Here is a 17,856-nt window from a genome sequence, read left to right as displayed (position 1 = left end):
TTTCCTGGGAAAACCACATTTCCAAGCTGGCCTCCAAAGCCAGTCGCCGACTGGGCATCCTCCGTCGTGCGAAGTCGTTCCTTGGCACACCTGAGCTACTCACCACATACAAACCTTTCATCCACAGCTTGATGGAGTACTGCTCTCCCCTCTGGGATGGTGCTCCTGCCTCACACCTACCTCAGCTTCACGCTGTAGAAACCAAAGCTTTCAGAATCATTGGAATCTTCCACGATGAAGCTGACTCTGATGAAGCTTCACTCGCTCACCGCAGACAAGTTGGTGGTCTTTCTGTCTTCTACCGACTCCTATCCGGCCTAGCCCCCCCAGCCCTGTCTGTGCTCTGTCCCCCAAATATTCCTTCAGGTCGCACAAGATCTGCCAGCAACCCTCTTCTGGTGAAACTGGCAAAATCAAGACTCTCTGCTCACCTTCACTCCTTCATTCCTCTTTTCTCCCACCTCTGGAACACACTCCCTCACTCTCTTCAATCCCACTCCTCCCTCCAGGTCTTTAAAACAGCTGTTCACCACAATCTCTCTTCTAGATTTGCTTCAAGACGCGTGAGCATGCTCCTTATCTTCCCCCATCCAAAACGTTGATCTTTTTCTACCCCCATTAATTCACCCTAGATCCAATTTTTTCAAATACCGACTTCTTTCCTGGAATAAGTACTAGCAGTGTCCATTTGTTTGTACCTCTCACCCCACCTCCACTCCCCCAAAGCCCTCTCCCTTCCACAGATCTCCCGATGTCCCTGTTCTCTGCTGATGTTCTTGTGTGCTTCCCTCTCTCTCCCCATATTGTCTCCTGCTCCCTTTATGATGTCAGTTTATGTTTTTTGTGTTTAATATTAGCTCTTACACGAGCCTCGATCTTGTATACAAAAAATGATAATAATAAAAATAAAATGGAGCAATGCGACTGTCACCAATATGCCTCCGCATAGTCCCTGCTCGCAACAACGGGTAGATGCCCTCGTTCACTGTCCTAAAAATATACAAGTTTGATTTAAATCCACCTAGAGGGGTCAATATATGGTTGAACCCCCCAAAAAATGATACAAAAGGTTTTTCAATGGATTCTGGTACCATTGGGCATGCTAATAAATAACATACTAAAAATCTAGTAACATCTGACTTCCGGAAAGGGGTCATTTTCAAGATGGCGTCCAAGATGGCCGCCGGGAGCTTAAAATGGCCATATCTCAATTATTATTCAACCTAGAAAGGTGGTTTTGGTGTCTAACCCTAGATTTTAGTGCCCAAGGAATCCAATTGAATCAATAAAATTACCATCAGTTAATTATTTATTGACAAGTCCAAGATGGCATCCCAAGGTGACATCCTGATCCACTAAAATGGCTGTCGAATAGTAGTCAACCTAAAGAGATATTTTCAGTGTGTATACCTAGGTTTAAGGCACCCAGGAAATCATCGAAATTACTTAAATAAGCACAAAGTAATCAGGTAATCCAGTAAGCCAGGTTTACCAGCCCATTGGGCATTTGTTGTCTTATACAGTTAGTCGCTATTCATCGTCATCCTATAAACTGGAGAGCTATCATTGCAGGAGGTTATGAGTTATGAGCTCAGTCCTTTCCCTCCTGCCCTCTTTGAAGCCAGAAACGTCTTCCGAAAGGCTGATAAGCCACAACTAGCTCACGCGATCTGTGATCATGCAAGTGATGCCATCCTAGATTCTGTACCAGAAACGGAGATCCATGTCCTTGCTGGAGGTTCACTCCTTCACAGAATACCATGGAAGAGTGGAGAAAGCTATGGTGAAATAGCGCAGTCGTATGCTGACTTCACCATCCAGCATTATGGTTCAGCTACGACCATTGTCTTTGATGGCTATGAGGAAGGGCCGCATTAAAGACAACACGCATCAGAGAAGAGGACACAATATTCATCCCATTGTCAGCTTCACTGCTGAGACAAAGTTCTCAGGCAAGAAGGAGGAGGTGCTGTCAAGAGATATCAATAAACAGAGACTGATCGGGATGATAAGCGATGAACTGAGAGAAAGGTATTGCACTGTGGTCAATGCACCTGGAGATGCTGACATTGATATAGTAAAGGCTGCAGTGGAGGCATCTCTTCTACACACCACTACACTGATTGGAGAAGATACTGATCTCCTTGTCTTACTCCTTTACGATGCGCAGGGAGACAGTAAGAGCCTTTATTTCAGATCAGACAAGTCCAAAGCTGATGGCAGTTTTAAAGTGTATGACATCAACCGTCTAAAAGAAATCCTCGGACATGACGTGTTCTCAGTTGATATTCATCCATGCCATGACTGGTTGTGACACGACTTCTCGGATTTTTGGTGTTGGCAAAAAGACTGCTTTCCAGAAGCTTGTAAAATGAGACCCTGTCCTTCGGTCTTGTGCCAACACATTCACCATCCCAAACCAGACCACAGAGGTGATCGATGACCTTGGATGCCGAGTAATGGCTATCCTCTTTGGTGGTAAGTGCAAAGATTCCCTTGCAACAATGCGATATAACACCTTCAGCAAGAAGGTTGTCTCTGCTTCGTCTTTTGTAACACCCGAACGTCTGCCCCCAACTGAATCTGCTACCAAACTTCACTGTCGTAGAGCGTACTACCAGATCATGGTGTGGATGGGAAAAGAAGAGGATATGGATGCCATGAAATAGGGGTGGAGCCTGCAGGATAATCAGTTTGTCCCACTTATGTCAAGAATGAATGCTGCTCCAGACAGTCTCTTGAAGGTCATTCATTGTAACTGCTCCACTGCCTGCAAGACACTCCGCTGCTCTTGTAGATGATATGGACTACCATGTACTACTGCCTGTGGACCGTGCCAACTTGAAGAATGTGACAATCCACATAACAAGTTTCTTCCAGAGGAGTCGGAGGATGACAATGAATAGCGACTAACTGTATAAGACAACAAATGCCTAATGGGCTGGTAAACCTGGCTTACTGGATTACCTGATTACTTTGTGCTATTTAAGTAATTTTGATGATTTCCTGGGTGCCTTAAACCTAGGTATACACACTGAAAATATCTCTCTAGGTTGACTACTATTCGACAGAGCCATTTTAGTGGACCAGGATGTCACCTTGGGATGCCATCTTGGACTTGTCAATAAATAATTAACTGATGGTAATTTTATTGATTCAATTGGATTCCTTGGGCCCTAAAACCTAGGGTTAGACACCAAAACCACCTTTCTAGGTTGAATAATAATTGAGATATTGCCATTTTAAGCTCCCGGCGGCCATCTTGGACGCCATCTTTAAAATGACCCCTTTCCGGAAGTCAGATGTTACTAGATTTTTAGTATGTTATTTAGCATGCCCAATGGTACCAGAATCCATTGAAAAACCTTTTGTATCATTTTTTGGTATTGTCACCGTACTCGCAAGCCATTCGCTTTGGACCAAACCATTTCATGTAAATAGAGGGGGGGGGGGATTGTCACCGTACTCGCAAGCCGTTCGCTTTGGCTTTGCGAATGGACCAAACCATTTCATGTAAATAGAGGGGGGGGATATAATTTTAGATATATATATAGTACGGGCACGCCCTAGTAAAGAACAAACGTACCAACTCTTGGGTTCTGCTTTTCTCAAGATTGATGTCCAGCTTGGTGTCTGTTCTAACACGTGTGATCTCATCCTGTACAAGAAATCAGAAGCAGGAAATATGAGTTGCAAACCAAAAGTAATCAGCAAATTCAATTACGATAGAGTGCATACCGCCACCTGAACGTTTATGTTTGGTAGCCCACTGATAGGTCGGATCTTCATCCTCACCGAAACCAAAATCTAATCGGCTTGTTCTTGTTGCCAAGCCAGCTCATTCACTTAGTTTTGTCATAATCCGTCCACAACTTTTTTAAATATCATGCTATACTGTATATCGTGTTTTGGTGCTACCACTCAATGCTGAAGAATCACTTTAAAATAAGAAAAAATAAAAAATAATCGTATCTGGATCTGTATTCGGATCTTCACCAAAATCTTGTCACACACCAACCAGTCCATCAAATTTCGTCCGAATCCGTCCACAACTTTCGAGATATCCTGTTCACAGACGCCAACCTTCGGGGGATTGACGGCTATTACCCCACAGTTTCTGAGAAGATTTTGAAATAAATTGCCTGAATTTGAGGTAAGCCCCCCTTTTAAAGATACTGACCATGAGGAGTCTCGTCCCGACCCAACCATGAGGAGCACAACTTAAGGTTAGGGCATGGTCCCGATGTCTCGTGGCGAGTTTGGTCTGGATCTGTGATCTGTCTGGTGGTTTCTCAAAAGAAGATTTTTAAATGAAATACCAGTATTTGGGGCAAGCCCCCGCTTTTACACCCTTTATAGGGGGTGCATCCAGATGGGGAGTACAACCCCATGAGACCTTGCTGTCCTGATGCAAAGAACCAAATCTGGTCCATAATCGGTCGGGTAGTTTGTTTTAGGACAAGATGTTTTAGACAAATGTCAACGGACATACAGCCGGACACCAGACCCACTCTCTGAGGTTATTTCAGAGAAATAACCTAAAATTCTGCAAGTATTTACAGTGGCAGGCAAACAATTATAGTGGACAAAAAAAATGGAAACACCTGATTAAATGAGGGACACCAAGCAATGGCTTCCACAAAAGTGTGGCCCATGTGTTAATGAAGCAAATAACATCCCAACAGGCCTGGTTGCCTAAAATTATGGCTTGTATGGCTGCAAGAGGAGACTTCCCCAGTGCCCCCATCCACGGAGCACGTGTGGTTGCCCAATGGTTTGATAAGCACGATACTGTAGCGGCTACCGCTGGGTATACACAATCGCCTTGCACCGACCGAGGACGCGGAGCGATCACCATGCCGGGCTCGCCCAGGACGCCCGGGCATGCCCGCTCTCGACTTGCCAGGCCTCGTCCGGGACGCCCGGGCACGCCCCCTCTCGCCTTTCCCGGGCAAACGCTCCGGGATAATGTGTATATATATTGCTGCCCGATAAACGGGCTTTTCAGAGTACCCGAGTCGATTTGACACAATAAAGAAACTCGGACGAATTCCAGCTTTTTGTCGCGTCCATTCTTTCGATTTACGTTGGAGCATAGCTCCTACATTGGTGACCCGACATGGACACGGCAGTTGCCCTCAAACTGCCTACCTTCTGGGAGGCTCACGCGGCGGTTTGGTTCGCCCAGGCGGACTCCCTGTTCGCCCTGCGAGGCATCACGGCCGACGACACCCGCTTCCACCATGTGGTAGCAGCACTCGGCTCAGCCACCGCGGCCCGCGCCCTGAGCCTCCTCGAGCGCCCGCCAGCCGCTGACAAATACGATGCGATTAAAAAGCTCCTCCTCGACGCTTTCGCCCTCTCATCAGAGGAACGCGCACGGCGCCTGCTCGACCTGCCCGAGCTCGGCGACACGCGCCCGTCCGAGCGAATGGACTACATGCTTTCGCTGCTCGGCGAGCAATCTCCGGCATTCCTGTTCCGGGAGCTGTTCCTCCGTCAGCTGCCTAGCCCGGTACGCCTCGCCCTGGCAAGCACGACGATCACGGATCCCCGCGCCCTCGCCAGGAAAGCCGACAAGATCTCCGCGGCAGGCCAACGCATTGGAGCAGCGACCTGGAGCCCACCGCCGTCCGAAGCAATGCCCATGGCGCCCGAGCACCCAGCACGGTCGACGACCGAACTGCCGACGCAACTGGCGGCCGCTATGCCGTGCCGACCACCTCCAGCACGACGACCGGAGCCTACACCTGACCAGGCGTGGTGTTATTATCATGCCAGGTTCCGACAGAAGGCCCGGACATGCCGAACCCCGTGCACCTTCGGCAAGCCGGGAAACGGCCGGGCCGGCGTTCATTACCAGCCATGAGCGCCGGCCACACGGGCAACTTACTTTTCATCACGGACAAAGCGTCCGGACGGCGCTTCCTGTGTGACAACTGAGCGTCATACCCGCCTCCGATCAGGACAGGCAGTCCGCGGTTTGCGGCCCCTCCTTGGTTGCGGCCAACGGATCGGCCATCCGCACCTTCGGCCCGCGCAACGTCACCCTCTGCTTCGGCGGCCAACGCTTTAATTGGAAATTTGTAACCGCAAGCGTGCCCATGGCTCTGCTAGGCGCCGACTTCCTCTGCGCACACTGACTGCTGGTGGACGTCCAACGGCGTCGCCTCATCAACGCCGAGACCTTCAGCTCCCTCGCATGCACATTGAGCAGCTCCGCTCCGACCGAGCTGGCATGCGCCCTCCCGGCGGCGAACCAGTTTGCTCGCCTGCTCACGGAGTTCCCGGCCCTCACGCGGCCGACGTTTTCGGCTGTCGCAGTACGACATGAGATCGAGCAACACATACCAACCACGGGCCCGCCGGTCTCCGCCAGAGCCCGCCGCCTCGACCCAGCCAAGCTCGCCGTGGCCAAAGCCGAGTTCGACGCTTTGGAACACCTCGGCATCGTGCGGCGCTCCGATAGCGCGTGGGCTTCGCCACGACACATCGTCCCAAAACCAGGGGGCGGCTGGCGCCCATGTGGCGACTACCGCCGCCTAAACGACGCTACCACCCCCGACAGGTATCCGATCCCGCACATCCAAGACTTCTCCGCCCGTTTGGCAGGACGGGTCATTTTTTCAAAGATCGATTTAATACGGGGATATCACCAGGTACCTGTCAGGGCGGCCGACGTCCCAAACATGGCCGTCATCACGCCGTTCGGCTTATTCGAATTCCTGCAAATGCCGTTTGGCCTCAAGAACGCGGCGCAGGCGTTCCAGCGCTTGATGGACGGCGTGCTGCGCGACCTGCCGTTCCTCTTCGTTTACCTGGACGACATCCTCGTCGCCAGCACGTCCCGGGCCGAGCACCTCCTCCACCTCCGAACACTGTTTGGGTGCCTCAGCGAGCACAGCCTCATCGTCAACCCGGCCAAATGCCACTTCGGCACGACGGCCGTTGATTTTTTGGGCCACCACATCACCAAGAACGGGGCCATGCCGCTGCCAACCAAGGTTGAGGCCATCACCACGTTTCCGCGTCCCCGCTCCATAAAGGCCCTGCAGGAATTCCTGGGAATGGTGAATTTCTATCACCGCTTCGTGCCCCGCGCTGCTCAACTCATGCGGCCCCTCTACGAAGCCCTCCGGGGCCAGCCGGCCAAGCACGACGTCGTCTGGTCCGCAGCAATGGACGCGGCCTTTAAAAGCTCAAAGCGGGCCCTCGCCGACGCAACACTGCTCGCTCACCCGGTGCTCAACGCTCCCATCGCCCTCACCACGGATGCCTCCGACTACGCGGTGGGCGCCGTACATGATCAATGGGTGAACGGGGTTTGGCAGCCACTCGCTTTTTTCAGCCGGCAACTCCGGCCGAACGAGCTCAAATATAGCACGTTTGACCGTGAGCTCCTCTGTCTACACCTGGCCGTTCGCCATTTCCGCCACCTCCTGGAGGGCCGACCCTTCATGGCGTTCGTCGACCACAATCCGTTGGTTTACGCAATGGCCAAGGTCACGGAGCCGTGGTCGGCCCGCCAACAGCGCCACCTCTCCGCCGTGTCGGAGTTTACCACGGACATCCGGCACGTCGCCGGCAAAGACAACGCCGTGGCCGACTGTCTTTCTCGGGCCAGCGCGAACGCAGTCCACCTCGGCGTGGACTTCGCGCTTATGGCGGCGGACCAAACCACCGACACCATGGTGCAAGCCCTCCGGGCGGCGGACACGGGCCTCCGTCTGGCCGACATCCCCTTCGCGGACACTGTCCTGCTATGCGACGTCTCCCAAGGCCAGCCTCGCCCCATCGTGCCCGTTACCTGGCAACGCCGCATCTTCGCCTCCCTCCACGGCCTTTCCCACCCGGGCCGGAAAGCTTCCCAGAAGCTGGTGTCGGCGCGATTCGTCTGGCACGGCCTTCGACGGGACGTCCGCGATTGGACCAGCACCTGCACAGCCTGCCAACAGGCCAAGGTCCACCGACACACCCAGGCCCCGCTGGCACCTTTCACCATGCCCGAACGACGTTTCGACCACGTCAACGTGGACCTGGTGGGCCCCCTCCCCCCATCACGGGGTTTCACACACCTGCTCACCATGGTGGACAGGACCACCAGGTGGCCGGAGGCCATTCCCCTCGTCTCCACCACTACCGCCGACATGGCGCAGGCTTTCATCGCCACCTGGGTCGCCCGCTTCGGCGCACCGGCGGACATCTCGTCGGACCGCGGACCGCAGTTCACCTCTGAGCTGTGGGGCGTGGTCGCCCGCAACCTGGGGGTCAAGCTCCACCGTACTATGGCCTACCACCCCCAAGCCAACGGGTTGTGCGAGCGATTCCACCGCTCCATGAAGGCCGTGCTCATGGCCAGCCTTCAGGACGGCGGTTGGGCCGACCGGCTGCCGTGGGTCCTTTTGGGCCTCCGCACGGCCCCCAAGGAGGACCTCCGGGCGTCCACCGCCGGGCTTGTCTACGGCCAGGCGCTACGCGTCCCGCGTGAATTCGTGCCCGACGCTACCAGTCCCTGGTCCGCAGCTCACCAGCGCTCGGACCTCCAGGAGACCGCCCGACGGTTTGCCCCCGTGCCAACGTCCCACCACAGTGACCCCCAGTCCTACGTCCCCCCAGCACTTCGCACAGCGGAGTACGTTTTTGTGCGTCATGACGCACATCAGGGGCCACTCCGGCCGCCGTACGACGGGCCCTTCCGGGTCCTGCGACGGGATGACAAGTCGTTCGTCATCGACATCGGCGGCAGGTCGGACCGGATTGCGGTGGACCGCCTCAAGCCGGCGCACGTGGACATCAACCAACCGCCACGGTTGGCCCTTCCGCCGCGGCGAGGCCGCCCCCCGTCTACGGTGCCCCCCACTCGACCGCCCACCACCACACCGGACCCCCCCCCCCCCCACGACCCGCCAGGGGTTGCTTCGGCCAGGTCATCAGGACCCCCCTTAAATTGACCCTGCCGGTGCAAGTCGATTCTGGGGGGACGTGTGTAGCGGCTACCGCTGGGTATACACAATCGCCTTGCACCTACCGAGGACGCGGAGCGATCACCATGCCGGGCTCGCCCAGGACGCCCGGGCATGCCCGCTCTCGACTTGCCAGACCTCGTCCAGGACGCCCGGGCACGCCCCCTCTCGCCTTTCCCGGGCAAACGCTCCGGGATAATGTGAAAATATATTGCTGCCCGATAAACGGGCTTTTCAGAGTACCCAAGTTGATTTGACACAATAAAGAAACTCGGACGAATTCCAGCTTTTTGTCGCGTCCATTCTTTCGATTTACGTTGGAGCATAACTCCTACAATACTAATATTATCCATATGTCATGGCCTTCTCAGTCACCAGATATGAACCCAATCAAGCATTTATGGGATATTCTAGAGCGATGCCAGACATCATTTTCCACCTCCATCAAACAGGTGTGAGTTGATCGATTTCCTCATGGAAAAATGGTGCCGCATCCTTCCTGCAGAATGCCAGATAATGGTGAACTCTATGCCACAGCAATACAAGCTGTACTGGCTCAGGTGGCCCAATACCCTATTAGGTGAATTTACATTGGCGTTTCCATTTTTGTCCACTACCTGTATATTGTCGCGCGATTGCCCCTCGGTTAAGACCGGGGAAACGCGGATGGCCAAAACGAGCTTTAACTCTGAGGCGACGTTCATTGGCGGATTTGCTATACATGCGCAAGAGGAAGGAGGGAAGAGGAAGGAGGGAAGAGGAAGAAGCGGCGAGATGTACCTCATGGCCCCCACGCGCCAGCGTCTTCAACCTGCAAGGTGATTAAACTCACACGAACACGGGATTTTGAATCGAAAAGAAAATAATAAAAGGGTTTATATAAAATAACTATCGGGACAGGGAAACGCAATGATAAAAACTAGAACCTCGGTTTGGACGTCCCCACTCACAGACTTCACATACAGCACCGGGGAATGAATAATAAAATAACATTTTGTTGTGTTCGTGTGTGCTGCGTCTTAGCTTGATCAGTAGTCTGCAGTCGTCAAGGATGGTCCGGCTCCGAGCGCAGTCATCCGACCGCGGCTCGGGTCAGTGGGAAGTAGGCCTCGTTCCACACCCGTTCGCGCTCCACCAGGCCCACGGACGCCGCTGCACACCAAGCCTCGTGTCCCCGTGCGATCGTTCGCGAGGTTCGTGCTTGAATCCGGGTAAGAGAATCATCGGCACGGCACGCCAACGTCCTTCCAACATCCAACGAGCGAGGGTCCAAACGGGAGGAGGTCCAACACAAGGGTCCAGCGGGAAGGGACAGCCCAGGGCAAGAGGGCAAAGGGAAGAGAAAAGCAGAGGCGGAGACAGGCAGAGGCTAAGAGGCAGAGGCGAAGAGAGAAAATGTCGATCAGCCAGTCGTTTTTACTGATCGTCCTCCGACGTCAGCTCTCTTCTCGAATCTTCCGATCGCGTTGGTCGCCTCTCATTGGCCGAGCGCATGGGCACCCTGCTCCCTGGCCATTGGTCGGTGGCCATTCACAAGTCCTTCATTACCCTCCAATCGTTGCTCTTGGTGTTGCTCGCCCCCCCCCCCCCCCTCCTGTCAATCACGAGTTCTCCTGGGCGTGGCTCTCAGCCTGCCTGGTCAATGTTTGATCGCCGTGGTGTAGCACTGTGCGGCCGCTTGCTGTCGGTCTTTTCGGTCAGTCATTGTGGCGGCGGGGGAATTAATTAATGTGGTGCACTAATGAATTCAGCTAACGTACGTGATGTGTTGCCATACGGGACACAGGTATGTTCACAGAGGGGACGACGTACAATGGAATTAGCATAATCCCTACGCTAGTTAACAAGCCCCGCCCCCTCGTGGCAGGATACATACCCAACTTATCCGACATCCGGTCTGGACAGGTCCTCTACTTATTTACATCGAGATGGTTCGAGCTACACACGACAACCGGAGCATGCTACCTATACAGATCTCCCTAAATCTATATATGCCCTACCCACCGAAATAACAATATGTACACAACTAATCACAGCACTTATACATTCTAAAATTATCCCCTATGTGACAGACCCACCTTCGGAACCTTGACTGGTTTAACATGCTACAATACAGTATGGCGGCATCCTGCATCCAATGTGGAAGGGAGAAATGAGTGATTGGCAAAGAATGATGCATAGCGGTCAACCCAAACCTGCTTGAAGGAGTGAGAATATTTGATTAATATTTATATAACTAAATGTTGATATACAGTGCATTCAGAAAGTATTCAGACCCCTTCACTTTTTTCACATTTTGTTATGTTGCAGCCTTATGATGAAATCGTTTAAATTCATTTTTTCCCTAATCAATCTACACTCAACACCCCATATAGTCAGGTTCATTATGTTCAGATTTATAATTTCGTTCTTTTTTTGTGGAGATTAGCAAACCTATACATTTTTGGAAAGCTTATAGCACCAGGAATCCGAAAAACCATGTTTCCATTTGCGCAAATTTTTCTTTGGCGGCCATATTGGATTTTCAAAATGGCCACCATCGGAAACCTATTTTTCGCGATATCTCAACATCCGAACCACCTAGAGTGCTGATTCCAACACCTATACCCACATTTTTGGGGATGAGGAATCACATGAAGCCATCTAAAATAATCTACTCATTTCATTTCATTTCATAATTCATGTACATGAAAATAATCATTTCAACATGTTCAGTTCATGTACATGGAAAGTCATTATATCAGACCTAATAGTTCATTTAAAATAAACCTCATGAAGCTCACAATTACTTACCTGTTGTCGTTTTATATATTTGCAGGTCTTGAGAGAAGATGAGTGAAGTTACGACTCAGCCCACACAGTGGCAGCACTGCATAATTTGTCAAACCGCTTCAGCAAAATATGGAACGCTTGTCCAGCAGCCCAAACCGGACTCGTTTGAACACTTGCTACAAACCCTTAATGATAGAGCAGCCTACCATGATGGAAAATATGTTAAAATTCACAGTCGCTTAAAGGATGAAACAAGTGAAAGTCTGCAATTCAATAATGCAGTTTGGCATCGTATCTGTTATTCAAATGCAACCAACAAAGAGAAGGTACAACGTGCCAAAGACCGCCATCAATATCACATTTCAGCCGGCTCCTACACAGAGAAAAAACGTGGACAAAAGCGAAAAAGCACAGAACTGGACGAACCATCAACTTCCACCACCAGTCCGTTTACACGTTCTGCAACAGCTCCATTCATTAAGGAACATTGCTTTTTCTGCCAGGAAGATAACGAGCAAAAATTGTACACATTGAGAACAGAAAACGGTGGGAAAGCATTACACGATGCTGTGGAGCTGTCTGGAAATCTCACCCTGCAAACTAGGTTAAACACATCCATCTCACCCACTGATGCACATGCAATCGATGTTCAATACCACAAGTCATGTTGGACAACAAATGTATTCCATGTGTTACGTACCAAGGATAACAAGGGAACAACAGAGAGAGGTCATCCGTTTCAAACATCATGTTTGATTGAGTTGATTAGCCTTGTCGACTGTCAAACTCAGAATAAACAATACTTATCCATGGCACATATTGAAACAACATACATCAACTTGCTTGGTGGCACAGATGCATTGGCGCACCACTTCCCTGCATATAGTAGACACTGGCTCAAGGAGAGAATTCTTCTAGAACTACCACACGTAACGTCTGTTAGGCAAAAGGACAGGAGAAAACCTTCTGTTCTTTACTCCCCAGATGCATGCGAATCCGATATGGTTCAGTCTGCCATGATAGAAAGTGAAGTAGACGATCTGAATATTATCTATAAAGCAGCAAAGGCATTGCGCAGAATTATCAAGAACTTCCACCAACAGGAAAACTCATCCGATGCTATACAGGTCACTAGCAGCACAGATGATGTTCCAGCAGCACTCCACGCAATGATCAGATGGGTTATGGTGGGGCCAACAGAAACACTAGAAACTGAAAAACGAACCACTCACGTTAACAGAGAAGTACTCACTGTTAGTCAGATGCTATTGGGTGGATTCAAATCTGACAAGCAAGTGAACTATAGGCCCAAAACTGATTCTGCGACCTTCCGATCAACCAAATCACAAGAAACTCCACAGTCTCTAGGATTAGCCTTGGCAGTTCACCATGACACAAGAAACAAGAAACTCCTGGAAAGTCTCTGCTCTCAAGGTTACTGTGTCTCGTACAGTCGTGTTATGCACCTCGAAACAGCCCTAGCAAATGCCATTGTGGAAAACACCCTGAAGTTCCAAGGACTTTATGTTCCTCCATTTTTGAAGAAGGGAACTTTTGTGTTTTTTGCAGCTGATAACACAGACTTTGCTGAAGACAGCGTGGATGGCAAAGGGACAACCCATGGAACAATCATTGCTGTTTATCAAAAACGTGACACTCAAGGAGAAACATTGGCGCCACAACTGAGCATAGCTGACACTACCAGTTTGTCAGTGACCCCGTACCAGGTTCCTATGCTTCATTGTGACAAGCCGGTGCCGAAAACCATAAAGAGAACAGACACATTCCACATCAGCAAGGATGGTATATCACCAGCGTATCACCTTACACATCTAGGATGGTTGGTTGCTTCTATGATCACCAGAATGCAGAAATCAAACAGCACATATATACCTGGTTGGGCAGGATACCACTCATTGCTGTCGGGTAGTCACAGTTTGACACAAGTCGGAGTCTTACCCCTTCTACCTGAAGTAGCACACGAGTGGTCGACTCTTCTGACCGTCATCTCTCAGACAACTCAGCTAAAGAACTTAGTTGTTGGTACAAGCCACCCTACAGTCATTTCCTGGGATATGGCCCTCTATGAAAAGGTGATAAGGCTGCTGGATGCAAGGCCAGACCTGAAAGGTACCGTTGTACCTCGGCTTGGCGAGCTGCATGTGGTCATGGCTGCTTTGAGAGCCCTGGGTACTTCCATTGAGAACTCAGGTATTGATGACGCGTGGATAGAGGCCGACCTCTACGGACCTTCAACAACAAGGCAGATCCTGAGATGTTCGCATTACAAACGCACTCTCCGTGCTCATATTTATTCATATATAGCACTTTATGAAATGGCGCTGGACCTGTTCTTCAAAGATTATCCACAGATGAAAGCCGTTTGCTCAGATATGTCAGAAGAAATAGACGAGGCATGTTCAGAAAAGGACAAGTTCACCAAAGCCACAAGTGTGAAAGAAGCCAACACAAAACTGTTGAATGTCATCACTACAGCTGATGTTGTGAACATATTCAAGACTTGGGAAACAGAACAATCCAAAAAAGCCATGTTCAAGTCCTTGATGAATTACCTGCATCGAGTGGAGACAATTCTGTTCTTTGTGGAAGCTTCTCGGGACGCAGATCTCAAACTCCACCTCGAATCTGGTGAGGCACTCAGCAAGCTATTTTTCTCCATGGATCGTATCAAATACAAACGTCTTTGGCCGCGATACATAGCAGATATGTATGACCTGAGGAAGACGCATCCGGCCACATACAGGGAACTCGAGAATGGAAATATCTCAGTAACGAAATCTAGCATCCCCTTTGTATCAATCGGTGCAGACCACGCTTGTGAACAGGAAAACAGAGCAATGAAGGTTCATTCTGGACTTCCAGGCATCTCCAATAATGCCAATGCAAGGCAGAGATTCTTTATGGCCTCTCCAGAATTGTCACGGCTGACCAGAGAATTCAAAGATCAGTTCGACACCAAAACAGACAAAGTGACAGAACACCACGAACTTAGTCCGAGGGCAGTGAATCTGAACAATACAGCGGTTGAAAAGATCAAGGCTGCTATCATGAGTCATGGCAATCCATTTACCACAGAAGGAAATAGCATATACAACTTGATCACACATGCCTATGTCCCAGAGGAGCACACGTCACAAATCCTGAATATCGACAACATTGGTCAACACTTGTACGAAGAGTATGTTGACGAAAGAATCAACGGAACAGTCAGCTTATTTGCACCCGTGAAAAAAGAAAACAACACGATGTACTTGTCTGGTGTGAAGAAGACCAAGATCATGCTCAGGGACAAGTCAGTCGACTTGAAGGAAACAAAAGACTTGTATGGAAGGCTGATGATATTGACAAAATCAAGCCGTGATGTTGACCAGAAAGACGCAATAGGCAACTACGAATTCACCCTTACACCTCGCGCCTTGTTCGCACCAAACGGTGACCTGCTTCCTTGCCTTGACAAGTCAAAGTTAATCCATCTCCTTGTGAAACGTGGAGACTTAGCTCCGGGTGACTTAGCTCCGACCTCAAGTCCTCAAGTTCAAGTCCATAACTCTGCAGCTATGAAAATAGCAGTAGTCGACGCCATGGTTCTTGTACAGAAATTGTCGACAAAACCAGCTGCAACAGTAACCGTTGAAGATCTCAGTGTCAGCTTTAATACCAGATTGATGTCACTGACAAGACATTTTGACGAAGTTATCCTCGTGTTTGATACTTACAAGGCCGATTCGTTGAAGCAAAGCACAAGACAAAAAAGACGAGGGGGGCACAATCCAGTCCAGTACCAAGTGAAGGACAATACCAAGATCCAACACATCACCATGAAGCGGTTCTTGTCACACGATCAGACAAAGTCAGATTTGGCAGAATATCTGACTGAGAAAACGTTGGAGTACAACAGAGATGCCTCCAAGCTGATAATTATATGTGCAGCAGGAAAGGCCAAGAGTAACAAAGGCGTGCATTTTGAAGACAATAATCATGAGGAGGCAGACACTCTGATGATTCACCAAGCAGTGCTGGCAACTCGCCGCAATCCCAACACAGAACAGCTTACCTTCTTCTCTCCTGATACGGATGTCCTGGTCTTGGTCATAGCTAACTATGATGTTCTGCTCAAAAACACTGCTGTCTCCCTTGTGTCGGGCCTTGTGCAAGTACAACCAATCTGGAACAATCTTGGCGTCGAAAAGGCCAAGGCATTGCCAGCATTCCACACATTCACAGGAGCAGACAATACTGGACGGTTTTCGCGAATAGGCAAAACAACATGGTTTGAAGCTTTCGTCAGAGCCGATAGTGACGTGATACAGGCCATGAGAATGCTCGGTGATGCTGCAGATGTGACCGCAGATCAGATGTCCAACTTGGCAAGATTTGTATGTGCAGTGTACGTACCAAAGGGAATATGTATCAACAGCATTCCGGAGTTGCGCTGGTACCTCTTCTGTAAACACATGACTGAAAGTCACAATTTACCTCCAACGCTAGGGGCTCTAAATCAGCATGTTGATCGTGTACATCTTCAGGCAAGGGTATGGGCTCAGGCTACTATCGCACATCAAGTGTTCCTGGATCCACAGCAACATGGCTACTTCAAGGACAACGATGGGGAATTGAAACCACTAATGACAGATGTACCACCAGCACCGAAAGCAATACTTGAGATGGTCAGATGTCAGTGCAAAGGAGACTGCTCATCGAGACGGTGTTCGTGCCGTGCCAATGACTTGGCATGCACAGACTTGTGTTTGTGCAGCTCCGAATGTGAAAACGACGATGACTGTCAACCTGTTCTCTGCTCTGACGACAGTGATGAGGACATTTGAAAACCTATGAGGACAAAATGTTGATGAATGTTGACAAAGATAAAATTTCATCTATGGGAAATATTCTATGTTCAAATAAAAGTAATTATTACATGTATAATTATGGATTGTATAGCCTCATCTCTATATACTTACCTCTTGAATACATAAATCACCTGTTTAGGATATATGAGGGATGTGGTTTCATAATTATGATCCGTGTGCCACAATGTAGCGAAACATCACTCAATGTGGTATACATATTCAGAAAAAAACATGTTTCCTGAAAGTGGCCATCTTGAAAATCCGCTGTAGGCTGCCACCTGGTATCCCAGGGTAGGTGTAGATTATTTTAGATGGCTTCATGTGATTCCTCCTCCCCAAAAATGTGGGTATAGGTGTTGGAATCAGCACTCTAGGTGGTTCGGATGTTGAGATATCGCGAAAAATAGGTTTCCGATGGTGGCCATTTTGAAAATCCAATATGGCCGCCAAAGAAAAATTTGCACAAATGGAAACATGGTTTTTCGGATTCCTGGTGCTATCAGCTTTCCAAAAATGTATAGTTTTGCTAATCTCCACAAAAAAAGAACGAAATTACATAACAAACCTGACTAATAATGACAAAGATAAAACAGGATTTTAGACAGTTTTGCAAATTTATTAAAAAGAAAAACCTGAAATATCACATTGACATAAGTATTCAGACCCTTTGCTATGACACTTGATATTTAGCTCAAGTGCCTCCCATTTCTCTTGATCATCTTTGAGATGTTTCTACACCTTGATTGGAGTCCACCTGGGGTAAATTCAATTGATTGGACATGATTTGGAAAGGCACACACCTGTCTATACAAGGTCTCACAACTGACAATGCATATCAGAGCAAAAACCAAGCCATGAGGTCGAAGGAACTGCCTGTCGAGCTCAGAGACAGGATTGTGTCGAGGCACAGATCTGGGGAAGCCTACAAAAAAATGTCTGCTGCATTGAAGGTTCCCAAGAGCACAGTGGCCTCCATAATTCTTAAATGGAAGAAGTTTGGAACAACCAGGACTCTTCCTAGAGCTGGCCGCCCGGCCAAACTGAGCAATCGGGGGAGAAGGGCCTTGGTAAGAGAGGTGACCAAGAACCCGATGGTCACTCAGGCTGAGCTCCAGAGATCCTGTGTGGAGATGGGAGAAACTTCCAGAAGGAGAAGGAGAAGGAAGCCTCTCCTCAGTGAAAGATACATGAAAACCCGCTTGGAGTTTGCAAAAGAGCACCTAAAGGACTCTCAGACTGTGAGAAACAAG

At 49.6% G+C, this 17,856-nt stretch overlaps 1 protein-coding gene across 4 annotated transcripts in view; it reads right to left on the bottom strand.

The window, feature by feature from the left end:
• LOC137421258 (mitochondrial calcium uniporter regulator 1) overlaps positions 1-17,856 on the bottom strand; it is a 79,924-nt gene that overhangs the window by 19,153 nt on the left and 42,915 nt on the right. For all 4 annotated transcript variants that reach the window (XM_068107136.2, XM_068107134.2, XM_078771661.1 and 1 more), the window contains one exon: positions 3,587-3,658. In XM_068107136.2, coding sequence (XP_067963237.1) covers positions 3,587-3,658 — 72 coding nt within the window. The remainder of the gene's footprint in view (positions 1-3,586; positions 3,659-17,856) is intronic.

This window comes from Myxine glutinosa, chromosome 2 (assembly GCF_964187855.1).
Source record: "Myxine glutinosa chromosome 2, kmMyxGlut1.1, whole genome shotgun sequence".
NCBI lineage: Eukaryota > Metazoa > Chordata > Myxini > Myxiniformes > Myxinidae > Myxine > Myxine glutinosa.
The sequence above is the reverse complement of the archived record's forward strand: the minus strand, read 5'-3'. Positions and strand labels throughout refer to the sequence as shown.